Source organism: Oncorhynchus gorbuscha, linkage group LG03 (genome assembly GCF_021184085.1).
Source record: "Oncorhynchus gorbuscha isolate QuinsamMale2020 ecotype Even-year linkage group LG03, OgorEven_v1.0, whole genome shotgun sequence".
Taxonomy (NCBI): domain Eukaryota; kingdom Metazoa; phylum Chordata; class Actinopteri; order Salmoniformes; family Salmonidae; genus Oncorhynchus; species Oncorhynchus gorbuscha.
In genome coordinates, this window is record NC_060175.1 from 88,305,484 (window position 1) to 88,332,695 (window position 27,212).

Consider the following 27,212-nt stretch of genomic DNA (forward strand, 5'->3'; position numbering starts at 1 on the left):
GCCTCTATTTCAGAATTCATTAACCAGGGTGGTCAGGGCTACTGTCAGGGGGGATTCAGTGCTGATTTCACAAAGGTAACACTCCTAAACACTTCCTCTCAGTTCAGTACCAGAGGTTTATCAAATACTATGGATTGCAAACACACATGATCTCTCTCACGATTCTGTCTCTCTCTCTGTTGCTCTCGCTCTCTCGCTTTCAGGATGGGAAAGTGGTGCTTGGAGGACCAGGCAGCTTCTTCTGGCAAGGTACAGGGTCTGACAACCCCCCTGGACCACAAGCAAATAAGTTGTAGCAGTATTCTGAAGTTATGTGTGTGAAACCTGAGAGAAACTTTCCATTTACTCCCTGTTTCCTGCTTCATGTGTCTCCTCAGGTCAGGTGATCTCAGCAGCCAAAGAGGAAATAATCAAGGCCTACTATCCAGGGTACTTCATGCAGTCTGTGGAGGGACAGACCCAGACCAGACAGGCTCAGATCAAATATGACGACAGCTACCACGGTAAGACTTTCCTCTCTCGTAATTCTATCACTCTCGTGATCCCCTTGCTTTCCAAACATGCTGGTTTCCTGTGTAGGCTACTCGAGTCTGAGAACTATGATTTGGAAACGTCAACACATTCCCCTAACCCTCTGACCTCTGATAAAAGGCAGATAGATGCAAAGTTGGGCAAAGTACATGTCTTTACCCATAGATTACACTTCAGGAGTAGTGGAGGTGTATAGGTTCTGAATGCTTGATATCATATGACTAATGTCTGCTCTCTCTTGCGGCCTTGCAGGTTACTCTGTTGCAGTTGGGGAATTCAGTGGAGATGACGTGGAAGGTAAAGACATCTGTACTGCAGACTTCCACAGGCCTGGCTGCACATCAGACAGCCATTAAAGGGTTCAGATTGTTTACTATACCTGAAGTGAACTCAAACTGAACTCACCTACACAATTCTGTCCCGCTACTAAGCTGGAAAGACTGCGATCGCTGGAATTCTCAGAGTTCCAGACAGCTGTGATCTTTGTGATATTTCCCCTCCTAAATCTTCAATTTTTTCTCTGTTTTCCCCCTGTCTGTGCACTTCTCAGATGTTGTGGCTGGGGTCCCAAAAGGGGTCATGCTCTATGGTTTGGTAAGAAAACCTCATCACCGCTCTCATTTTGAGTGGAATATCGTAACACAGGCCTAATACACTATACATATGTTGGACCTCAGAGATTTTGACCATGTGTTCTGTGTGTGTGTGTCTGCTCTCTGCAGGTGTCTGTTTTAAATGGCACTGATCTGAAGTCCATGCTCAACTACACTGGCGAACAGGTAAGCCACAAACCTCAAAACAGTTTTTTTCAGACAGACTCTGCGGTTGCATAACTAGCTGTTTCTCGTGGCAACTCTTAATTTCCTGAGTCAGTGTGTACTGGAACACTGATGATATAAGCACAATAATTTCCTTTACAAGTCTCTGCTAACTGGATTTCAAGCCATCTGTGGTTTGCTGTAAAGCATAATTATTGAAGTTAAAGTGCAGAAGCAATTTTCTCCAAATGAGCAGCATGATCCTTTCTGCAAATGGAATGGAAATAGCGTGAGCCCCTTTTAATGGTGCTGATTGGTTCAGCTGAATAAATAAAATCATACATGTATTTTCTTACCCTGGGAGTCTGGGAATTAAGCGTTTTCTGTGTCTTTGCTACTTCAGATAAAAATGTATTATATAGACATGACAAAAAAGACTAACTTAACAGCTTCAAGCTAGACCATGCAAGCACCATCATTTTCATTGACCATTTTGTCTCTGTTAGTAGTCTCTTCTTCAGGATCTCTCTTAATTCAAGTAGATTTACTATAATTTATGTTATAGAAGCCCCTTTGCTGAAAAGCAGCTTTTCTATTTTGAGCCGTTTTGACCTCAGATAGATAGTGATGTTGTAGGAATGTGACATGATGTCTTGATGTTTTCTCAGATGGGCTCCTATTTTGGGTATACTGTGTCCACAGCCGACATCAATAACGACGGGTGAGTTCTCGAGGAGTCAAACATCACATTCTAATGAAACGTTGTTGTACAGTATGTTCTTGCCCATGAGCAACATTTAATTTATCCAATAATGTTATGGGAAAACTCAGTCAACATCAGTAATGACGAATGAGTAGGAGTCGGTTCTCAGACAGCTGACATAGTGGCGTTCTCACCTTTTTTAATGATATGGGTGGTGGTGAGACAGGTTTTCTGAGCCAATGACTACTTTTATGGGAAATGTGTCTTTTGTGTCTGTACTAGGGTTGAGAAATTGTAAAAAATAATCCAGAAATTCCCTGATTTCTCGAAAACCTGGGAATTTGAGGAAAGCTTCCTGAATTTGCCACATTAGTCTGTACAATGTATATGTCTGTGACTGTGTGTTTCTCTCTCCTCCCCTCAGCATGTCTGACCTGTTGGTGGGAGCTCCAATGTACATGACCCGAGGGTCAGACGGCCGTCTGGAGGAGGTGGGACGTGTGTACCTCTATCTGCAGCGTGGACCACTGGACCTGGAGCCAACTCTCAACCTGACCGGGACCCAGGTGTTTGGGAGGTTTGGCAGCACCATCGCACCTCTGGGAGACCTCAACCTGGACGGATACAATGGTGAGAGGTGTGGTGGTAATACTGGGGCTTTAAGGGATAGAAGCATTATTTGATTGAAAAGTGAAACCTTCCCCCTTATGGACCGTTTGTGTGTTATTGGTTTTGAGACTACGACATGTCGCTTTTGTTGGTCTCATGTAGTTCATTCAAAGTCCTAGTAGTCTGGAAAGTTCTGAGTGATCTCACGGTCTTCTCCTGTTCTCTCCTCTTCTCTGATTGGTAGACTTGGCCATCAGCTGTCCTTTCGGTGGAGAGGACCAGCAGGGATTGGTTCTCATCTACAACGGATTCGCCGGTGGGCTCAGGAACACACCCTCTCAGGTCATAGCTGGCCAATGGGCTTCAGGCACAGTGCCGGCCAGCTTTGGATTCTCACTCCGAGGTGCTAAGGATCAGGACATGAATGGCTACCCAGGTGAATGACAAGACCAGTGAATTTAAAAAAACATCTCTCATAGTTCTGAGTGTGCTTATACTGTGTACTTATTGTTTACTTGTAGTGTATGAACTAGAAATGTCTTTTCACAACAGATCTTATTGTTGGTGCTTTCGGAGTTGACAAGGCGATTTTGTACAGGTAATTTCATTTTACTCATAACCTTCTATCTGTCAAACTATTGAGGGATTGTTTAAAAAATAAATAAAGTGTTGAGTTAAGAGGTTTACCCAAAGTTCTGCCTCTACCATATGTAACTTCAGCCCAAAGGTCTGCCTCTATCATATGTAACTTCAGGCCAAAGGTCTGCCTCTATCATATGTAACTTCAGGCTCAAAGGTCTGCCTCTATCATATGTAACTTCAGCTCAAAGGTCTGCCTCTATCATATGTAACTTCAGCTCAAAGGTCTGCCTCTATCATATGTAACTTCAGGCCAAAGGTCTGCCTCTATCATATGTAACTTCAGGCCAAAGGTCTGCCTCTATCATATGTAACTTCAGCTCAAAGGTCTGCCTCTATCATATGTAACTTCAGCCCAAAGGTCTGCCTCTATCATATGTAACTTCAGGCCAAAGGTCTGCCTCTATCATATGTAACTTCAGGCCAAAGGTCTGCCTCTATCATATGTAACTTCAGCCCAAAGGTCTGCCTCTATCATATGTAACTTCAGCCCAAAGGTCTGCCTCTATCATATGTAACTTCAGGCCAAAGGTCTGCCTCTATCATATGTAACTTCAGCCCAAAGGTCTGCCTCTACCATATGTAACTTCAGCCCAAACACCAGGTCTGCCATCTATCCCATATGTAACTTCAGCCCAAAGGTCTGCCTCTATCATATGTAACTTCAGCCTCTGCTCCCATCTAATGTACTACAGATCCCGGCCCATCGTCAACACCAGCGCCTCCCTGACCATCTATCCCACAATGATCAACCCCGAGGAGAAGAGTTGTTCAGTCTCCTGGTAAGCACTGCATCATACCTGTGTCATGTTGAGCACTGCATCATATCTGTCTCTTGGTAAGCACTGCATCATACCTGTGTCATGTTGAGCACTGCATCATATCTGTCTCCTGGTAAACACTGCATCATACCTGTCTCCTGGTAAGTACTGCATCATATCTGTCTCATGGTAAGTACTGCATCATACCTGTGTCATGTTGAGCACTGCATCATATCTGTCTCCTGGTAAACACTGCATCATACCTGTCTCCTGGTAAGTACTGCATCATATCTGTCTCCTGGTAAACACTGCATCATATCTGTCTCCTGGTAAACACTGCATCATACCTGTCTCCTGGTAAGTACTGCATCATATCTGTCTCCTGGTAAACACTGCATCATACCTGTCTCCTGGTAAGTACTGCATCATACCTGTCTCCTGGTAAACACTGCATCATACCTGTCTCCTGGTAAGTACTGCATCATACCTGTCTCCTGGTAAACACTGCATCATACCTGTATCCTGGTAAACACTGCATCATATCTGTCTCCTGGTAAACACTGCATCATACCTGTATCCTGGTAAACACTGCATCATATCTGTCTCCTGGTAAGTACTGCATCATACCTGTCTCCTGGTAAACACTGCATCATACCTGTATCCTGGTAAACACTGCATCATACCTGTCTCCTGGTAAGAACTGCATCATACCTGTCTCCTGGTAAGAACTGCATCATATCTGTCTCCTGGTAAGAACTGCATCATACCTGTGTCATGTTGAGTAATTGTCTCGTCTCCAGGTCCTGAGTGCTGATCAAGGATCAGGTCTCCCTGTTCATGTTATCTTTTTCAAAAGTGTAAATTGATCCTAGATCAGCAACTCCTACTCTTAGACAGTTTGTGAATACAGGTGCAGACTCCATTATCTAAGGGTGTTGTTGTCTAACTGCTGCTCGATTGACATTCGGCACAACAGGAAGGAGTTCCTCAAAACTAGCTCTCATTTGTAATTAGACAGGAAGTCCCTTTGAGGACATACTGTATCACTCCACAAGACTAATCATGTTATTTATTTGGGAGACAGTCAGGCTTATCTGGTGGTGGTGGTGACCTGTTGTTATAGCAACTTCATAACAGATACTGTTTCTTCGAGAGGAGCAGTGAATATGCAGCATGGTACAGGGAGCCGATACAGAACAGAACAGCGTTTCTCTGATCTCTGGCTGTGCTGCCCAACATGCTTGACACTGTGTTGGTGTGTCTGCTGCTTCCCCCCCTGCATTGCCAGGTGATGGTGGGATGCAGGTGGGGGTGGAGGGAAGGAGGGATAGAGGGGGAGATGGAGGGAAGGAGGGGTCGGGAAGTTTGCCAGCTGCTTTTGAATGAGTTATTGTTTGGTGTTGGAACACAGCTGGGAAGCATCAGGATGTGGAGATGCTCCTGTGCAGGGACACACTCCTACACAGACACAGACACAGGCACAGGCACAGGCACACACTCCTACACAGACACAGGCACAGGCACAGGCACACACTCCTACACAGACACAAGCACAGGCACACACTCCTACACAGACACAGGCACAGGCACACACTCCTACACAGACACAGGCGCAGGCACACACTCATACACAAACCCAGACACAGGCACAGGCACACACTCCTACACAGACACAGGCACAGGCACACACTCCTACACAAACCCAGACACAGGCACAGGCACACACTCATACACAAACCCAGACACAGGCACAGGCACACACTCCTACACAAACCCAGACACAGGCACAGGCACACACTCATACACAAACCCAGACACAGGCACAGGCACACACTCCTACACAAACCCAGACACAGGCACAGGCACACACTCCTACACAAACCCAGACACAGGCACAGGCACACACTCCTACACAAACCCAGACACAGACACAGGTGCACACTCTCAACACAGACACAGGCACAGGCACAGGCACACACTCCTACACAAACACAGACACACACACAGGCACACACTCTTACACAGACACAGGCACAGGCACACACGCCTACACAGACACAGACACAGGCACAGGCACAGGCACACACTCCTACACAGACACAGGCACAGGCACACACTCCTACACAGACACAGGCACAGGCACACACTCCTGCACAGGCACAGGCACAGGCACAGGCACAGGCACACACTCCTACACAGACACAGGCACAGGCACACACTCCTACACAGACACAGGCACAGGCACACACTCCTACACAAACACAGACACAGGCACAGGCACACACTCCTACACAGACACAGACACAGGCACAGGCACACACTCCGACACAGACACAGGCACAGGCACACACTCCTACACAGACACAGACACAGGCACAGGCACACACTCCTACACAGACACAGACACAGGCACAGGCACACACTCCTACACAGACACAGACACAGGCACACACTCCTACACAGACACAGGCACAGGCACACACTCCTACACAGACACAGACACAGGCACAGGCACACACTCCTACACAAACACAGACACAGGCACAGGCACACACTCCTACACAGACACAGACACAAACACAGGCACACACTCCTACACAGACACAGACACAGACACAGGCACACACTCCTACACAGACACAGACACAGACACAGGCACACACTCCTACACAGACACAGGCACAGGCACAGGCACACACTCCTACACATACACAGGCACAGGCACACACTCCTACACAGACACAGACACAGACACAGGCACACACTCCTACACAGACACAGACACAGACACAGGCACACACTCCTACACAGACACAGGCACAGGCACACACTCCTACACAGACACAGACACAGGCACAGGCACAGGCACAGGCACACACTCCTACACAGACACAGACACAAACACAGGCACACACTCCTACACAGACACAGACACAGACACAGGCACACACTCCTACACAGACACAGACACAGACACAGGCACACACTCCTACACAGACACAGACACAGGCACAGGCACACACTCCTACACAGACACAGACACAGGCACACACTCCTACACAGACACAGACACAGACACAGGCACACACTCCTACACAGACACAGACACAGACACAGGCACACACTCCTACACAGACACAGGCACAGGCACACACTCCTACACAGACACAGACACAGACACAGGCACAGGCACAGGCACACACTCCTACACAGACACAGACACAGGCACAGGCACACACTCCTACACAGACACAGGCACAGGCACACACTCCTACACAGACACAGACACAGACACAGGCACACACTCCTACACAGACACAGACACAGACACAGGCACACACCCTACACAGACACAGACACAGGCACACACTCCTACACAGACACAGACACAAACACAGGCACACACTCCTACACAAACACAGACACAGGAGCACAACAGAGGGGTTTCTCCTAGATAGATACAGAAAGAGGGTGTATATTTCATTCTCTTTTATTTCTTCCTTCCCTTGTATTCTGTCAACACTAACTCTGTTTCGCTCCCTTTTTTCCCCCATCGCCGCCTCGCTCTTTCTTTCCAGTCAGTGAGGGTTTGGTTGTAAAGGGCTTGGGATTGCGTTGCGGACTGTTGGAATCTGTGACTGATGTCATGGGAGAGAGAGAGAGCTCTGAGCCCGTACACATACAGACACTGATTGGCTGTCCTGTCTGTGGGGATACATGAGATGATGTTCAATTTCACCCTCTTTAACTCAGCCATTCCAGGCTGGAGAGCTGAGGATGGGGGGGACACGCCACGTTATTAACTTGGCTGGCTACACCATAGAGATGCCTTTCCTAACATTACCCATATGACTAGCCATTCCTTCATATCATACAGTGTTACCCATTATACCACTTGGCTTGTCTTGTTAGATATCTGAAGGCGGATTTGAGAGGAAGAGCAAGTATGGGAGGAAGAGAGTGAATGAGTGAGAAGTCTGTGCGTTTCCATGTATGCTGTTTGCATGTTTGTGCCAGGAATGCTTCCCTTATCGTGTCTCTGTTATGTCTCTCCTCTGTTCTAAACAGTGTCAACCTGAGTTTCTGCCTCTCTGCCAATGGGAAGTACCTACCAGACAACCTAGGTGAGCCGACTGTCCACATCTGGTCCGGATAACCTACAATACCATATTACAAACTCTCAATTGCACACGAATATCAGATGTGCACACAACGTTGTGTATGTTGAATGACTTTGCTGATGCTTTGTATTGTATTGTGACAAAGATGTGAGGAGCAGTGTCAGGCTTCCAGAATCCCCATATCTGCTCTGATCCTTTTAATGATTTCAAATCAAAGCACTAGGCTCCTCTTTGTTCATACACAACCCCAGCAATTATTCCACTAATCAGCCCTCTATGCATATAGTCACGGTGCCATATGGTAAAACAAACTACATAGTCTGGATTCTCTATTCGCTTGAGATTATGCAAGTTAGTTTTAATGTGATGGTGTGTAAAACAATAGCACATTCATGATTGTGTGTATGTGTGTGTGTTCCAGGCTTCCTGGTAGAGGTGCAGTTGGACCATCTGAAACACATGCAGAAGGGAGGGGTGAAGAGGGCTCTGTTTGTAGACTCCCAGCAGGCAATGCTTCAGAGGAGTGTGAGGGTGCGGAGCGGAGAGCGTGTGTGTCACGAGACCAAGATCTACCTGAGGGTAAGTGCTCTACCCAAAATTACAACCAAGTAATTGCACCGTTACCACAAAAATGGAAGAGGAAAGTGGAAGGGAAAAGGAAAGAACTGGTCTGTCGGCCCAGCATTAAAGACCATCATTGGTTAAAGAAAATTGTGATCAATAAAAAAGTATACCAGTTTCATTTAAGGACCAAATAATTGACAGCCGTGCCATATAGATTGCAAAATAGTTGGGAAGAGATTTTTGACGTACTGATTCCATGGCACATGGGCTCCCGTCTGGTGCAGCAGTCTAAGACACTGCGTCTCAGTGCTTGAGGTGTCACTACAGACCCCCTGGTTCGAATCAAGGCTGTATCACAATCGGCCGTGATTGAGAGTCCCGTAGGGCCGCGCACAATTGGCCCAGCGTCGTCCGGGTTTGGCCGGTGTAGGCCGCCATTGAAAATAAGATTGTGTTTTTACAGGACTTGCCTGGTTAAATAAAGGTTAAATAAAAAAATACAAATAAACATGGTTTTTGAACTGATATGCAAAACTATGCTAGATTCAAAACTTAGAATTTTTCAATGTAAATTATTATACAGAATTCTTGCAACCAACATAATGTAATTTATATGGGAGAGACAACCTTCCCAGCTCTGTAGATTTTTGCTGCGAAGAGGCAGAATCACTAGATCACTTGTTTTGGTATTGTCCATATGTAGCTTGTTTCTGGTCACAGATAACACTACTGGGCGAACTGAAAAGTCATAGTCAATCGATCAATAATATAATAATACTTTTAGCAAAAATGTTTATTTTCAATATACAATCTGTAGAAACAATGAGAATAGGAAGGTTCAGAACTTTTGTGAAGCAAAAGTTGTGTTTACTTGATAGCTACCTACACAAATAGCTAGCTAGAACAAGGTGTTAATAAGATAACATCTTTTTAATGAATTTAATGCACCATTGAAAAATATATGGCAAATAGAAAGCCAATATGGATGGTGTTAAGAGATTAATAACAGCAAGATAACTCATGTAAAACATACTGTGTCCTCAAAACCTATACATGTAGGTTAAGAACATTTTGGAAAGAGCACAGATTGAAATATATGGCAAATAGAAATCAAACTGGATGGACATTCAGAAATATATGGGACAGGTTGAGGGTAGAGGAAGGACAAGAGTTAAAAATAAACTAAATCAAACTATTGTAAAGTAGACTGTGTCCATAAAATATATGTACTATGTGTGTAGTATGTATAAGCTGGAAATACAGGCCTAAGCATTGTTGTTCACTAGTTTGCTCCAATTGGGTGAGGGGTGGTAGGGTTGGAGGGTAATAAATAAAATAAAAATACAAATAAAATATGTACTTATATGTATATGTATATACATATATATTTGCAAAAATATATATGTGGGATTGGAAGTGATGCAGACAATTACATTGATGGAAGCTACAATCTATCTGCAATATTAAAGCTGATCTAACTCCTAAAAAACACACAAAAAATACAAAATAATAATAACAATGATTTAAAAAATGTTTTAAATAAAGTCTCGGCCCCATGGACACAGACACTCACTCACTCACTCACTCACTCACTCACTCACTCACTCACTCACTCACTCACTCACTCACTCACTCACTCACTCACTCACTCACTCACTCACTCACTCACTCACTCACTCACTCACTCACTCACTCACTCACTCACTCACTCACACTGATAAACCCTCTCTATCTCTCTGTCTCTCTCCATCTGTCTCTTTCTCTCTCTGTCTCTCTATCTGTCTCTGTATCTGTCTCCATCACTCTCTATCTGTCTCTCTATCTGTCTCTCTATCTGTCTCTGTCTCTCTGTGTATCTGTCTCTCTCTCTCTCTCTCTCTCTCTCTCTCTGTCTATCTGTCTCTCTCTCTCTCTCTCTCTCTCTGTCTATCTCTCTCTCTCTCTCTCTCTCTCTCTCTCTCTGTCTATCTCTCTCTCTCTCTATCTATCTGCCTCTGTCTCTGCCTCTGTCTCTGTCTCTCTATCTGACTGCAGGATGACAAGGAGTTCAGAGATAAGCTCTCCTCCATCTACATCTCCCTCAACTTCAGTCTGGATCCTCAGGCAGCGTTTGACTCCCATGGCCTCAGACCCATCCTTAACTACAAGACCACCGAGCTCATCGAGCAGAAGGTACTTCAATACACCCCCCGTCTAACTATGACCGCCCCAGCCCTTAGCACCCCCACAGCACTGCTGACCCCCAGCACCACTGACCCCCAGCACAACAACCCCACAGCACCACTGACCCCCAGCCATCACCCTCGCAGCACTCCTGACCTCCAGCACACCCTCCCGCCCTTCTGTCTGACCCCCAGCGCAGCACTCCAACCCTGGAGGACTCCTCTGAGCCACCAGTATCTCTGGTGGTAGAACACTGCACATGTTTTAATGAACAAGTCTTAGTGAAGACGTGGCTGGAAATCCATTCACTCACTCAGAGGTGATGGTAATGTTTTCACCTTGACCAGACCTCCCCCTTCCTTCCCTCTCCCCCACACACACCCTCGGAACGACTCAGGCTGCTCTCCTTGTTGATTTCCAAACCGCTCTGCTGGGAAGGGGACCAGAGGGTCTGGAAAGCAGTTTTCAACAGAAGAAATTTGAGGCATGTGCACACTATGGTGGAGAGAGAGTTAGAGTTTGACTGCCCCTCCAGGAATAGCAGCTTTCAGCCCAGCTAGGCGGTGTAACGGTTGATACAGTAAGTCATGTTCCGACTGAGGGGTGCACAGTCAGACACACAGGGTTAATAGATATAGATAATAGATTCTGGGTAGGGCCAATGCGGTGCTTTGCTCGCAGCACACAGGCCATGTGCCATCTGGTGTAGATTTGTCTGAATTTTTCCAGTTTTCTCCTGGCAGGCAAAGAGAGGGAGAAAGACGTGAGCAGGGCTCAACGTGTGGGCTGCCTGCCTTCAGCTGTGGCATGCTGGACCATATGGCACAAATGTGGACACTGACTCAAGTAACAAATTTGATGACCTGAGTCTCAACTTAATATAAAATAAAATAACTTAAGACTGATGACTTGAAATGATCTGTCTGGGTTTTGAACGTTTTGTGGCACAGAGTCTCCGTGGATTACTTTCCACGCAGCCAGACACAGTAACCGCAGCCTCTCTCCCCCTCTGCATTTCTCCCTCTCTCACTCTGAGCAGGGCAGGACTGAGCCCTGTCATTGGTGTCTCCTTGTTGTATCAAAGCTGCCGGGGCCTCATCAGATCGGCTGTGTTGTACTTACACTACATCTAAATACTCAACTCTAAAAATTATGTTGTAGTACTGAAACTGAACTTCAGAGTGGGGCTCGAATAACCCATGTGTGTCTATGATGTATGGGGGGGTTAGTAGTGTAAAGCTGCTGACATATTTCATTAATCATGGATACCAATTGTGAATGTAACACCGTGTAGGGGGTGATTACTGACTACCGTCTGGATTTAATCACATGCACCATGTTTTATTATGGATTTCACTATGGCATCGTATGTACTGGGCAGTTGTGGTTTACCCCGGTTCTCACACCCTCTGGTTGCCGAGCGAGCGCTCACTGATGCCTCTGTGTAGTTTCAGAGTTTCTCTGTAATGTGCTCCACATGTTGCCGTGAAGCCGAGGCACTGTCAGTTGATATTTCTTAGCTTCAGCGAGGATAGGAACCTGTAACTCTTTCTCCGACTGTGGGCCATGCAGCACTCACTGAGGGAGGGGGCAGAGTGAGCTGGAGGTTACTATGGTTACCCTGCTTTCCCTTAATTCAAACCCCTGGCTGTGTAATGACAGGGGAGGCACTGAGCTCTTTCTAATCTCCCTCAACTGATATTTATTATCCTCATTGTCAACTAAAGCATCATGATCATCACACTGTGATGGAATCACACAGGGAGACCATTACCTACGCTAAGCCTGCTACACACACACACATGTTCAGTGGTTATTGCACCCTTTCCTGCTTAGTTCATGTCTTTCTGGTCATTCTACCGTAGCGTCTAGGTCTCAAGATCACCCTGGCCTAAAGGCGTCGGCATGATTCCCAGCTGAAACAGTTCCGAAGAGTTTGTGCACATATTATGTCAACGTTTTGTGACGCTTTGGACCTCAGTGAGTGTTTTTTCGGCTGTCGAGAACACAAACGTTTTTCTAGAGGCAAGCCGAAGTTTGGAGCCGAATCAGACACGCACTGCAAACAAGGAGGAGGATAGACTACTGGACGTGTTGTGGTGAATAGTGTACAGTGGTTTTATTGTCAAAGATGCACTAATACCGCTTGGGAATGTCTAGAGGCAGGATTGTCCATGTAGAAGGTACAGAAATGAGTTGAGGTGGTGCAGAGTTCTTCTGACCTGTCTCTGCACCGCTGTGTCACAGACGAAAGCACAGACTGTGTTGGCGGTTTGAGATCCCCACCAGGTACAGCCTGTGACTGGCTGTCCAGGTCATATGACTCTAGCCAGGGGAGAGTGTTCTGGAAGGGCCCAACGTAGTAGCCAGGACCAGAGGTGTGAAACTGGGGGATGGTAGTCACTGCTGAGCGGGAGGGTTTCCCTCCAAATATTGTGCCTCTGTGTCCCAGGCCAGAGAGAGGGTTTAAAAGAGGGGTTTTGATCACACAGTCAGACGTGATCTTGAGCTTCTCCTGCCTTCTTATTGAGCCATTTCCCTCAAAAGGGAAGTGAAGTCAGACACGGGGCTGAATTAGTGTTATTTGTGTCATCACACAGTCATACAGTCTATAACCTTCCCCGGGAGAGAGGACTGTTAACAGGATTATTACAGGTGTCTGGTCTTTAGTGATGACTCTCTACTCGTGGGCGGTTGAGGGTTGGACTGGAATATATTCCTCCATGTCCCGTCCCGCTACAGTCACTCTATTGTATGTTTACCATCAAAGCAAAGTGTGTCTAATTCTCTGTGTGAATTCTAATTGAAAGAAGTGTAGGTTTAATTTTAAAGGGGCCTGTGTGATCATGTATAAGCTCTGTCATTGTTTAATGTGTTCGTCTCATATTCTTCCCTCCTTTAGGCCCAGATTCTGCTGGACTGTGGAGAAGACAACATCTGTGTTCCCGACTTAAAGCTGGCGGTGCACGGGTGAGTTAGTCCCTTCATTTCCTTCTCTATAAGTCCTAGACCATACACGGCTCAGGACATCCACTGGATCAGGAGAATATAGCTATGTATGGTCAACTGTGAGCCAAGTTGTAGTAAGTGAACTCTTCACCCCACTATGCAGATGAGTCGGCCTTGTTGTTGTTTTGATGGGTAAGTAAAGCTGTGTCGTGCTCCACCCGTTTGTTTAGTTTAGCCAGTCTGTTAATAGCCCTACAATGCTCCCCTAGCAGAGGATACTACTTTGCTTTGAAAACAGGAAGGAGTGCTGGTCTACAGGGACAGGGATTGGCTGTCAAGTTGGTGGGGGGGGGGAAAGACAGGTGCGATGGAACAGATTTGTTGGAACGTATGTGGACTGGGGAGGGAGTTGTAGGTGTGCCAACCAGTACCAGCCTCCCTCTCGAATCGTTTGAAGTAGTATTCAGAGTATCGACACACTTTGATCTGTGGGCATTTTGCCACCCCCCCTCTCTTGCTCTCTTTCTGACCTATCATTTTTGTAACGGTTGTCTTCCTCTTCTGATGAGGAATAGGAAGGACCGGACCAATATGCAGCGTGGTAAGTGTTCGTAATTTTAATCAATAGCACTGAACACTAAAAATACAAAGTAACAAAAGAACAACCGAAACAGTTCCGTCTGGTAAACTACATACAAAGACAGAAAACAACTACCCACCAATCATAGTGTGAAAGCAGGCTGCCTAAGTATGGTTCTCAATCAGAGACAACGATTGACAGCTGCCTCTGATTGGGAACCATACCAGGCCAAAAGTAGAAATACAAAACACAGAACAAAAACATAGAATGCCCACCCCAGGCCCTGACCAAACTTAAACAAAGACCTAAAAAAAGAACTAAGGTCAGGACAATTTAGATTTCTATATTTCTTTGCTCTTTCAATTCGTCATTGGTCTTCTATCACATAAAAAAGTCCATTTAAGTAATTATGAGTTTTCATAAAAATTTTATCAAATTTGATTGGTCACGTACACATATTTAACAGATGTTATTGCGGGTGTAGTGAAATGCTTGTGTTCCTAGCTCCAACGGTGGAGTAATATCTAACAATTCACAACAATATATACAAATATAAAAGTAAAATAATGGAATTAAGAAAAATATAAATATTAGGATGAGCAATATCAGAGTGGCATTGAAAAAAATACAGTAGAATAGAATATAGTATATACATATGAATGAGTAAAGCAGTATGTAAACATTATTCAACTGTCTATTAAAGTGACCAGTGATTCCATGTTTATGTATATAAGGCAGCAGCCTCTAAGGTGCAGGGTTGAGTAAGCAGGTGATAGCCGGCTAGTGATGGCTATTTAACAGTCTGATGGCCTTGAGATAGAAGCTGATTTTCAGTCTCTCGGTCCCAGCTTTGATGCACCTGTACTGACCTTGCCTTCTGGATGATAGCAGGGTGAACAGGCAGTGGCTCGGGTGGTTGATGTCCTGTGACATCAGGTGATGTAGGTGTCCTGGAGGGCAGGTAGTGTGCCTCCGGTGATGTGTTGGGCAGATGACACCACCCACTGGAGAGCCCTGTGTTGGGCAGATGACACCACCCACTGGAGAGCCCTGTGTTGGGCAGATGACACCACCCACTGGAGAGCCCTGAGGTTGGGCAGACGACACCACCCACTGGAGAGCCCTGTGTTGGGTAGACGACACACCCACTGGAGAGCCCTGTGTTGGGCAGACGACACCACCCACTGGAGAGCCCTGTGTTGGGCAGACGACACCACCCACCGGAGAGCCCTGTGTTGGGCAGACGACACCACCCACTGGAGAGCCCTGTGTTGGGCAGACGACACACCCACTGGAGAGCCCTGTGTTGGGCAGACGACACCACCCACTGGAGAGCGCTGTGTTGGGCAGACGACACCACCCACTGGAGAGCCCTGTGTTGGGCAGACGACACACCCACTGGAGAGCCCTGTGTTGGGCAGACGACACCACCCACTGGAGAGCCCTGTGTTGGGCAGACGACACCACCCACTGGAGAGCCCTGTGTTGGGCAGACGACACCACCCACTGGAGAGCCCTGCGGTTGGGCAGACGACACACCCACTGGAGAGCCCTGTGTTGGGCAGACGACACCACCCACTGGAGAGCCCTGTGTTGGGCAGACGACACCACCCACTGGAGAGCCCTGTGTTGGGCAGACGACACCACCCACTGGAGAGCGCTGTGTTGGGCAGACGACACCACCCACTGGAGAGCCCTGTGTTGGGCAGACGACACCACCCACTGGAGAGCGCTGTGTTGGGCAGACGACACCACCCACTGGAGAGCCCTGTGTTGGGCAGACGACACACCCACTGGAGAGCCCTGTGTTGGGCAGACGACACACCCACTGGAGAGCCCTGTGTTGGGCAGACGACACCACCCACTGGAGAGCGCTGTGTTGGGCAGACGACACCACCCACTGGAGAGCCCTGCGGTTGTGGCAGTGCAGTTGCCGTACCAGGCGGTGATACAGCCCGACAGGATGCTCTCAATTGTGCATCTATAAAAGTTTGTGAGGGTTTTAGGGGCCAAGCCAAATTTCTTCAGCCTCCTGAGGTTGAAGAGGTGCTGTTGCGCCTTCTTCACCACACTGTCTGTGTGGGGGGACCATTTCAGATCGTCAGTGATGTGTACGCAGAGGAACTTGAAGCTTTTCACCTTCTCCACTGCGGTCCCGTCAATGTGGATAGGGGCATGCTCCCTCTGCTGTTTCCTGAAGTCCATGATCAGCTCCTTCGTTTTGTTGACGTTGATGGAGAGGTTATTCTCCTGGCACCAGTCCGCCAGGGCCCTCACCTCCTCCCTGTAGGCTGTCTTATCATTGTTGGTAATCAGGCCTACTGCTGTTGTGTTGTCTGCAAACTTGATGATTGAGTTGGAGACATCCATGGCCACGCAGTCATGGGTGAACAGGGAGTACAGGAGGGGGCTGAGCACACACCCTTGTTGGGCCCCTGTGTTGAGGATCAGTGAAGTGGAGGTGTTGTTTCCTACCTTCACCATCTGGGGGCGGCCTGTCAGGAAGTTGCATAGGGCGGGGTTAAGACCCAGAGCCCTGAGTTTGATGATAAGCTTGGAGGCCACTATGGTGTTGAAGGCTGAGTTATAGTCAATGAACAGCATTCTTACATAGGTATTCCTCTTGTCCAGATGGGATAGGGCAGTGTGCAGTCCAATGGCGATTGCATGGTCTGCGGTTCTATTGGGGCGGTAAGTAAATTGAAGTGGGTCTAGAATGTCATGTAAGGTAGAGGTGATATGATCCTTAACTAGCCTCTCATTGCACTTCATGATGACAGAAGTGAGTGCTACAGGGCGATAGTGAGTTCAGTTGAGGAAAATCATAATGCATTAACTGTCTTTGGCAGTTAGATGATAGTGCTGCATTTATTTCAATAATTTGTATAATAGTAGCTTGGGGCAAAGGGTCAATTATAAAATTCCCAGCAATGTATTCCGAGACATATCCTTCATTCCTGTAGTTGATATTTCTACTGTTTTCCTGCCAAGGCACACAACCTGTTCCACAAATGCCCCAGGGGAAAGGTTTTTGTTTTTTATGGGTTCTTTCAATGTTAGCCCTTTGTTTTCTTTAAAGGGAAAATCCACTCAAACTATTTAGGATTTTTTTTCATTAGTCCACTTGATACAGTCCCAAACTGTTTTGTATGTCAGCAGTCAAGTTTTCAAGATATTGGACTTTCAAGAAGTGTCCCTGGCTGTTGGAGTCTGACTAGGCTGGCTGGCTGTTTTAGTCTGACTTGGCTGGCTGTAGGAGGCTGGCTGTAAGAGGCTGGCTGGCTGTAGGAGGCTGGCTGGCTGTAGGAGGCTGACTAGGCTGGCTGTAGGAGGCTGACTAGGCTGGCTGTAGGAGGCTGACTAGGCTGGCTGTAGGAGGCTGACTAGGCTGGCTGACTGTAGGATCAAATCAAATGTATTTATATAGCCCTTCGTACATCAGCTGATATCTCAAAGTGCTGTACAGAAACCCACTCTAAAACCCCAAACAGCAAGCAATGCAGGTGTAGAAGCACGGTGGCTAGGAAAAACTCCCTAGAAAGGCCAAAACCTAGGAAGAAACCTAGACAGGAACCAGGCTATGAGGGGTGGCCAGTCCTCTTCTGGAGATTATAACAAAACATGGCCAAGATGTTCAAATGTTCATAAATGACCAGCATGGTCAAATAATAATAATCACAGTAGTTGTCGAGGGTGCAGCTCAGGAGTAAATGTCAGTTGGCTTTTCATAGCCGATCATTAAGAGTATCTCTACCACTCCTGCTGTCTCTAGAGAGTTGAAAACAGCAGGTCTGGGTCAGGTAGCACGTCCGGTGAACAGGTCAGGATTCCATAGCCGCAGGCAGAACAGTTGAAACTGGAGCAGCAGCACGGAGTAGGAGGCTGACTAGGCTGGCTGTAGGAGGCTGACTAGGTTGTCTGGCTGTAGGAGGCTGACTAGCCTGTCTGGCTGTAGGAGGCTGACTAGGCTGTCTGGCTGTAGGAGGCTGACTAGCCTGTCTGGCTGTAGGAGGCTGACTAGGCTGTCTGGCTGTAGGAGGCTGACTAGGCTGTCTGGCTGTAGGAGGCTGACTAGGCTGTCTGGCTGTAGGAGGCTGACTAGGCTGTCTGGCTGTAGGAGGCTGACTAGGCTGTTTGGCTGTAGGAGGCTGACTAGGCTGTCTGACTGTAGGAGGCTGACTAGGCTGTCTGGCTGTAGGAGGCTGACTCGGCCGTCTGGCTGTAGGAGGCTGACTAGGCTGTTTGGCTGTAGGAGGCTGACTCGGCTGTCTGGCTGTAGGAGGCTGACTCGGCTGTCTGGCTGTAGGAGGCTGACTAGGCTGTCTGGCTGTAGGAGGCTGACTAGGCTGTCTGGCTGTAGGAGGCTGACTAGGCTGTCTGGCTGTAGGAGGCTGACTAGGCTGTCTGGCTGTAGGAGGATGACTAGGCTGTCGGAGGCTGATTAGGCTGTCTGACTGTAAGAGGCTGACTAGGCTGTCTGACTTTAGGAAGCTGACTAGGCTATCTGACTGTAGGAGGCTGACTAGGCTATCTGACTGTAGGAGGCTGACTAGGCTATCTGACTGTAGGAGGCTGACTAGGCTATCTGACTGTAGGAGGCTGACTAGGCTATCTGACTGTAGGAGGCTATCTGACTGTAGGAGGCTGACTAGGCTATCTGACTGTAGAAGGCTAACTAGACTGGCTGGCTGTAGGAGGCTGACTAGACTGGCTGGCTGTAGGAGGCTGACTAGACTGGCTGGCTGTAGGAGGCTGACTAGGCTGGCTGGCTGTATGAGGCTGACTAGGCTGTCTGACTGTAAGAGGCTGACTAGGCTGTCTGACTGTAGGAGGCTGACTAGGCTGTTTGGCTGTAGGAGGCTGACTAGGCTGTTTGGCTATAGGAGGCTGACTAGGCTGTCTGGCTGTAGGAGGCTGACTAGGCTGTCTGACTGTAGGATGCTGACCAGGCTGACTAGGCTGGCTGACTGTAGGAGGCTGACTAGGCTGGCTGACTGTAGGAGGCTGACTAGGCTGGCTGGCTGTGGGAGGCTGGCTGGCTGTAGGAGGCTGGCTGGCTGTAGGAGGCTGACTAGGCTGTCAGACTGTAGGAGGCTGACTAGGCTGTTTGACTGTAGGAGGCTGACTAGGCTGTCTGGCTGTAGGAGGCTGACTAGGCTGTTTGGCTGTAGGAGGCTGACTAGGCTGTTTGGCTGTAGGAGGCTGACAAGGCTGTCTGGCTGTAGGAGGCTGACTAGGCTGGCTGACTGTAGGAGGCTGACTAGACTGGCTGTAGGACTAGGCTGGCTGGCTGACTGGCCAGCAGAAGATCAGTGTTTGAAATATGGTCCATGTTGCTTCCTCTCTGCCTGGTTTTATGAGTTCAGCTGTAATTAGAAGCGTCTGTGTGGCCCTTGTATGGTTTTCCTCTCTCATTGTGTTCAGAGAGGGAGAGAGCTGGAGGAAGAGATCGAGGGGAAGGGGGAGATGTTTTAAAGTCCTAGTCTGTGCATGTATGACTTTACTGCTACATTGGAAACGTTTTGTGTGAGGGGGATGCAGGGGGAGGGAAGGGGGTCAGGGGGAGGGGGAGGGAATTTCCTGAGATTAATCTATGTGCTTTGGGCTGTGTCCCGTTCTGAATCCCGGCTCTAAATCAGCCTGATATGTAGAGCAGAAAGCCTGAACAGGGAAGAGGAAGAGAAAGCACGTAAGTATCAGGCTGTAGCAACAAAACATGTTAGTGGCCAGACTGCTATTGCCAACTACTATCTGAACTGTACACAAAGCTTTAACAGTTCTCTCTCCCACCTCTCTGTGCTTATTTACCCTCAGAGACCCGACACCTCTTGACCTGACCTCTGACCCTATTAGTAATCCATTTCTGGTTTTGTTGGTCCATCAGGGACAGGAAGGAAGTGTACCTAGGTGACGACAACTTGCTGACCTTGACTTTCAACGCGCGGAACGAAGGTGAAGGTGGGGCCTATGAGGCTGAACTGTATGTGGTGTTACCTCCTGAAGCAGACTACAGCGGTATAGCTCGCAATAACGAGGTGAGAGCAAATACTAAACATTCAGCTCACCCCAGCATTTCTATTAGATATGGAGGCTCCCAGTCTATTGGCTTATAAGACTTACAATGATAGATTTATTGGGAGGACTGTTATGGAAGTTATGAAAACTTTAAGTGGAACCAAATGTTCTTGAGCTATGAAACGTTGTATAATGTTGCTGACTGCTGCCATCTTTAACACGTCATCTTGCAAAATAGATTTGAGCTAATTGAGAGCAGCCTATTTACATAAGGATGAAATGATAAAATGAGTCTATAGATTGTAAATATCTTTCTTCTCTATTGTGTTCTAATTTCAAAATATTTTCTCTTCTTTCTCACCCAGAGCCTGACCCAGCTGACCTGTAGCTACGAGGCTGAGAACCAGACCCGCTACCTCAGCTGTGACCTGGGCAATCCCATGAAGTCTGGCACCAGCGTAAGTCAAGGATTTAGGTTCTGCTCGCCCTTTCTGAAAGTGTTGTTTATGAGTAGGGCCAAGAGTATTTTCTGGTTAGGTCACATGGGTTGGCAAACAGGAGCAGTTCTGGCTCTTGAAGTGAAAACATTGTTGACGTTTCAGCCATCTTGGTCTCAATCAGAATGAGGTCACATGGACCTAAAAAGAAACTCCCGCTCTGGTCCTACTCAATACCTTTCTGAAGCGCATTGATTATGAATAGGGCGACCAGGTTTTCCATATTATGTCACATGGTCCTGGCCCTACTCATAAGCAATATCCTTCATTGGTTCTGATGAGTTGTGATGACCAGTGGAATAGTGCGCTAGCCCTCTGAGATTTCTTTAGGGGGGAAAACAGTCATCGGAGCTATGCAGAGAATCATTTTCTCCTGTGTGAAGGAAGGGATTGTGTTGTGCTATCGAGGGGTTGGTAGAGAACTGGACAGGAAAGACTTTCTTGTCATGTTACATCAGTATTCAGAGAGGAAGTCCCTGTCTGGTTAGCAGGAAGCTGGTCTACTTCCCTGCTGAGCAGAGGTTCTCTCCTAATGACCTGCTGGCCGTGGGCAGGTTGTTGCTGTGGGTTTGTAGTGTGTCTGACTCCAGAGGAAGACTGTAAAGTGGATGTTGGTGGAGAGGTTTTTCTGATAAAATGGTTTTATTTCAAGTGTAAACTAAAGTTGAAAAACTTTAGTATGCAACAAATACATAGTGTATATATAGATCCTGTCATTGTAATACTCATTGTGTGTGCTGATTATACCTAGGCTAGTTTGTCCCTGGAGTGGATTAGTGATAATTCATAATTGCATATATACAGACAGATGATATGGATTCATATATTCATTGAGCCAGGGAGAAACCAGCATTTTTATGAGCAGTATTTTCATTACACACACACACACACACACACACACACACACACACACACACACACACACACACACACACACACACACACACACACACACACACACACACACACACACACACACACACACACACACACACACACACACACACACACACACACACACACACACACACACACACACACACACACACACACAGTTAAATAGTAAAAGCTTTAACCTTGCTGGTCTCCTGATTGCAATTACTGTGCTGTATGTGCGTGTGGTTTGGATGGAAAATAAAAGTGGCATGACATTCCAATAGAGAGAAGGGCAGCAGTACAGAATGCTGTAACCAGGAACTCCCAGACCTGCAGGCCCAGGTGTATTACAGCTGTATACCACCCAGACAGACAGGCAGACAGACAGATAGACAGAGAGTACTGATTGATTGACCTCTGAACAGAACAGAATTGGGAGGAGAGAAGAGGAGAGGCAAGGCCTGTTGCCTGGTGGGAACTCTGCCCCCCCCCAGGATTTGCTGTAGTCTGCTCACTGTCTCTGTACTGTATGTGTAAAAAATAGTTACCAAACAGTGCACAGGTTCCCTCACAAGGTTGGCTTTGTTCTGTTGGTTGCAATATCCCTTAGCCATTAGTACCTCCGTCTCTCTTACATCATGTTGGGGCTGTAGTCCTTGACCACGTTGCTTCTCATCTGCAGCTGTGGGCAGGCCTGCGTTTCACTGTGCCACGACTGAAGGACACACGCAAGACGGTTCAGTTTGAGCTGCAGATCCGCAGGTATGACTCACAGTTACCTCTCCTCTCTAAGCATATGTTTGAACTGGGACTATAACTGGACATGTGTTTGTGTCATTGACATAATAATTGAAGGCTAAACTTTCCAAGGCGCTCTTACCAGACAGTTGCTGATAGGTGTGTGTATTCTGTACTTCACCACCCTCTCTCTCTCCCTCTTTCCACAGTAAAAATGAGAATAATTCCCACAGTGAGGTGGTGCCCTACAAACTGGAGGTGGTTGTCCAGGCCGATGTTATTTTACAGGGGTGAGTTCAGAGGGAAGTCTGGCGGTTGGAAGAAACTCTGTCAGTGTTAGAAAACCTTTTGGAACTCCATAGAAGTGCTATTCTTTAACCCCCCAAACACATACACACAGTCACTCACTCTCTCGCTGCTATCTCCTTCTCTCTGCTCTCTCTCTTTTTGAAGTGTCTCCCGGCCAGACAAGGTCTTCTTCCCTCCCCTCAACTGGAAGGTCTCCAAGACCCCCCAGGAGGAGCAGGACATTGGGCCTGTAATCCAACACGTCTATGAAGTAAGGAGCCAGAGGATTGGGGTTGGGGTCGGGCAGGTTAGGAGATCCAATGGAACATTCAATGCATAGAAAAAGGGAAGTGCATCATGGACATTCTCTTTTTTCAATGTAAGCAGCCAGAGGCCCTCCAGGAGGCTAGCTGCTAGCCGGCTGGACAGGCAGAGTCATCGGGATGTAGCACAGGATTCTATACAGAAGACACTGACCTTTAGCAGATCTGTAGTAGCAGGTAGTACTTCCCAGACAGTGGCCTTTGTGTAGAAGCACACCAGACAGACACTACTTCCTGGGGAAGCAGAGAAGCACACCAGATGGACACTACTTCAAATGAAATTGTATTAGTCACATTCACCTTACAGTGAAATGCTTACTTACGAGCCCCTAACCAACAATGCAGTGTAAAAAAAATACAGATAAGAATAAGAAATAAAAGTAACTAAATAAAAGTAAGAAAATAAAAAAGTAACAATAAAAGTAATTAAAGAGCAGCAGTAAAACAACAATAGCGAGACTATATACAGGGGGTACCTGTACAAGAGTCAATGTGCGGGGGCACCAGTTAGTTGAGGTGGTATGTATATCTAGGTAGGATTATTAAAGTGACTATGCATAGATGACAACAACAGAGAGTAGCAGCTGTATAAAAGAGGGGTGGGGGGGGAGACTATGCAAATAGTCTGGGTAGCAATTTGATTAGGTGTTGAGGAGTCTTATGGATTGGGGGTAGAAGATGTTTAGAAGCCTCTTGGACCTAGATTTGGCGTTCAGGTACCGCTTGCCGTGCGGTAGCAGAGAGAACAGTCCGACTAGGGTGGCTGGAGTCTTTGACAATTTTTAGGGCCTTCCTCTGACACCGCCTAGTATAAAGGTCCTGGATGGCAGGAAGCTTGGCCCCAGTGATGTACTGGGTTGTTCACACTACCCTCTGTAGTGCCTTGCTGTCGGAGGCCGAGCAGTTGCCATACGAGGTGGTGAACAACACATCCGCCATGGTGCAGCTGTAGAAACTTTTGAGGATCTGAGGACCAATGCCAAGTCTTTTCAGTCTCCTGAGGGGGAATAGGTTTTGTCCTGGCCTCTTCACGACTGTCTTGGTGTGCTTGGACCATGTTAGTTTGTTGGTGATGTGGACACCAAGGAACTTGAAGCTCTCAACCTGCTCCACTACAGTCCGTCGATGAGAATGGGGGCGTGCTCGGTCCTCTTTTTCCTGTAGTCCACACTCATCTCCTTTGTCTTGATCACGTTGAGGGAGAGGTTGTTGCCCTGGCACCACATGGCCAGGTCTCTGACCTCCTCCCTATAGGCTGTCTCGTCGTTGTCGGTGATCAAGCCTACCACTGTTGTGTCATTGGCAAACTTAATGATGGTGTTGGAGTTGTACCTGGCCATGCAGTCATGAGTGAACAGGGAGTACAGGAGGGGACTGAGCACGCACCCCTGAGGGGCCTCTGTGTTAAGGAACAGCGTGGCGGATGTGTTGTTACCAACCCGTACCACTTGGGGGCGGCCCGTCAGGAAGTCCAGGATCCAGTTGCAGAGGGAGGTGTTTAGTCCCAGGGTCCTTAGCTTATTGATGAGACTAGAGTGCACTATGGTGTTGAACGCTGAGCTGTTGTCAATGAATAGCATTCTCACATAGGTGTTCTTTTGTCAAGGTGGGAAAGGGCAGTGTGGAGTGCAATAGAGATTGCATCATCTGTGGATCTGTTGGGATGATATGTAAATTGGAGTGGGTCTGGGATTTTGGGGATAATGGTGTTGTGAGACATGACCAGCCTTTCAAAGCACTTCATGGCTACAGACGTGAGTGCTACGGTTCAGTAGTTGCCTTAGTGTTCTTGGGCACAGGTACTATGGTGGTCTGCTTACAACAGGTTTGTATTACAGACTCGGACAGGGAGAGGTTGAAAATGTCAGTGAAGACACTTGCCAGTTGGTCAGCACATGCTCGCAGTGCACATTCTGGTAACCCCTGCGGCCTTGTGAATGTTGTGAAAGAGAAAGAAGAAGAAATAAAGACATTCCAGGACGCACAGGGGTTTGTTTTGAGCCTTACATCATTACAAGTCTAACTCAATTTGTAAGGACAACCTAGACTTATGTTGTCAGACATCCCACCGGACAACCTTTCTCAGAACAGGAAGAAAAACAATGCTCAAGTTTAGATGACATCACATCAACATTCCATTTCCTGGAGGTCTGGGTCAGCCTGAACAGATTCATTTTTTGAGAAGAAAGACTAGGTGGGGGATTATAATTCTTGTAATATTCTACTTACTTTCTCTCTTCCTCCTCGTTCTCTCCCCTGTCCCTGTCAGCTGGTGAACAAAGGTCCCAGTGGGATCAGCCACACAGTGCTGCAGCTCAGCTGTCCTCTCAGTGTTCAGGGCCAGGGTCTCCTCTACCCCCTGGAGATGTCTACTGAGGGACCCCTCAACTGCACCACCAACCACTCCATCAACTACCTGCAGCTCAAGGTGAGCAGTCAATTACTGGCGTGTCTTTGGATGTATGACAAGGAATGTAACACTTTTGTAAAGGTGGAGCAGGTCTCAAACAAATTTTCTCTCACGGTCAACATATTCATTCACACACACACACACACACACACACACACACACACACACACACACACACACACACACACACACACACACACACACACACACACACACACACACACACACACACACACACACACACACACACACACACACACACACACACACACACACACACACACACACACACACACACACAGCCTTCTCAGGGTCACACGAGGCTCATCTGTGAGTCTAGAACACTTCAGAGAGACAGGCACTGTGAAGATATCCCAAAGGTTATAATTCAGTGTGTGATTAACAGTCTCAGCTCTCCACACCCAACTCCCTCCCAGCCTAACCAGCCCCACCCAGGACACCAGCCTTACGGTCACTTTGATCTCTCTGGTCTTCCCTCAGCCCAGTACAGCTTGATGAACCACTTCTGTACCGATACTCACTCATCTTCTCCATTTATTGTTTGGCTAAAACCCAGCAGAAAGGGACCTCAGGGTTCACATGGGCGCATGACTGGTGTCGTCGCTTGTTTGTGTCTAGAACTTCTAAAACAGATGCTGAGATGGGCCCGACGTGGTTGTCCATTTAGCGGTGATCTGTACAAAGCCATGTGGATAAGACCCCACATGCACTAGATTAATGATGAGGATAAGACCCCACATGCACTAGATTAATGATGAGGATGAGACCCCACATGCACTAGATTAATGATGAGGATAAGACCCCACATGCACTAGATTAATGATGAGGATAAGACCCCACATGCACTAGATTAATGATGAGGATAAGACCCCACATGCACTAGATTAATGATGAGGATGAGACCCCACATGCACTAGATTAATGATGAGGATAAGACCCCACATGCACTAGATTAATGATGAGGATAAGACCCCACATGCACTTGATTAATGATGAGGATAAGACCCCACATGCACTAGATTAATGATGAGGATGAGACCCCACATGCACTAGATTAATGATGAGGATGAGACCCAACATGCACTAGATTAATGATGAGGATGAGACCCAACATGCACTAGATTAATGATGAGGATGAGACCCAACATGCACTAGATTAATGATGAGGATGAGACCCAACATGCACTAGATTAATGATGAGGATGAGACCCAACATGCACTAGATTAATGATGAGGATGAGACCCAACATGCACTAGATTAATGATGAGGATGAGACCCAACATGCACTAGATTAATGATGAGGATGAGACCCAACATGCACTAGATTAATGATGAGGATGAGACCCAACATGCACTAGATTAATGATGAGGATGAGACCCAACATGCACTAGATTAATGATGAGGATGAGACCCAACATGCACTAGATTAATGATGAGGATGAGACCCCACATGCACTAGATTAATGATGAGGATGAGACCCAACACATGCACTAGATTAATGATGAGGATAAGACCCCACATGCACTAGATTAATGATGAGGATGAGACCCCACATGCACTAGATTAATGATGAGGATGAGACCCAACATGCACTAGATTAATGATGAGGATGAGACCCAACATGCACTAGATTAATGATGAGGATGAGACCCAACATGCACTA

General features: G+C 47.2%; 1 protein-coding gene across 1 annotated transcript in view; it reads left to right on the plus strand.

The window, feature by feature from the left end:
• Window positions 1-27,212, plus strand: part of LOC124032167 (integrin alpha-5-like) — an 86,469-nt gene that overhangs the window by 37,021 nt on the left and 22,236 nt on the right. Inside the window, 22 exon segments of the mRNA XM_046344330.1 lie at window positions 14-75; window positions 204-249; window positions 378-503; window positions 784-828; window positions 1,082-1,125; window positions 1,254-1,310; window positions 1,958-2,010; window positions 2,417-2,622; window positions 2,846-3,037; window positions 3,154-3,199; window positions 3,936-4,026; window positions 4,728-4,750; window positions 8,070-8,125; window positions 8,544-8,701; window positions 10,721-10,858; window positions 13,752-13,819; window positions 20,263-20,413; window positions 20,759-20,851; window positions 22,449-22,528; window positions 22,714-22,794; window positions 22,958-23,063; window positions 25,385-25,543. Coding sequence (XP_046200286.1) covers window positions 14-75; window positions 204-249; window positions 378-503; window positions 784-828; window positions 1,082-1,125; window positions 1,254-1,310; window positions 1,958-2,010; window positions 2,417-2,622; window positions 2,846-3,037; window positions 3,154-3,199; window positions 3,936-4,026; window positions 4,728-4,750; window positions 8,070-8,125; window positions 8,544-8,701; window positions 10,721-10,858; window positions 13,752-13,819; window positions 20,263-20,413; window positions 20,759-20,851; window positions 22,449-22,528; window positions 22,714-22,794; window positions 22,958-23,063; window positions 25,385-25,543 — 2,081 coding nt within the window.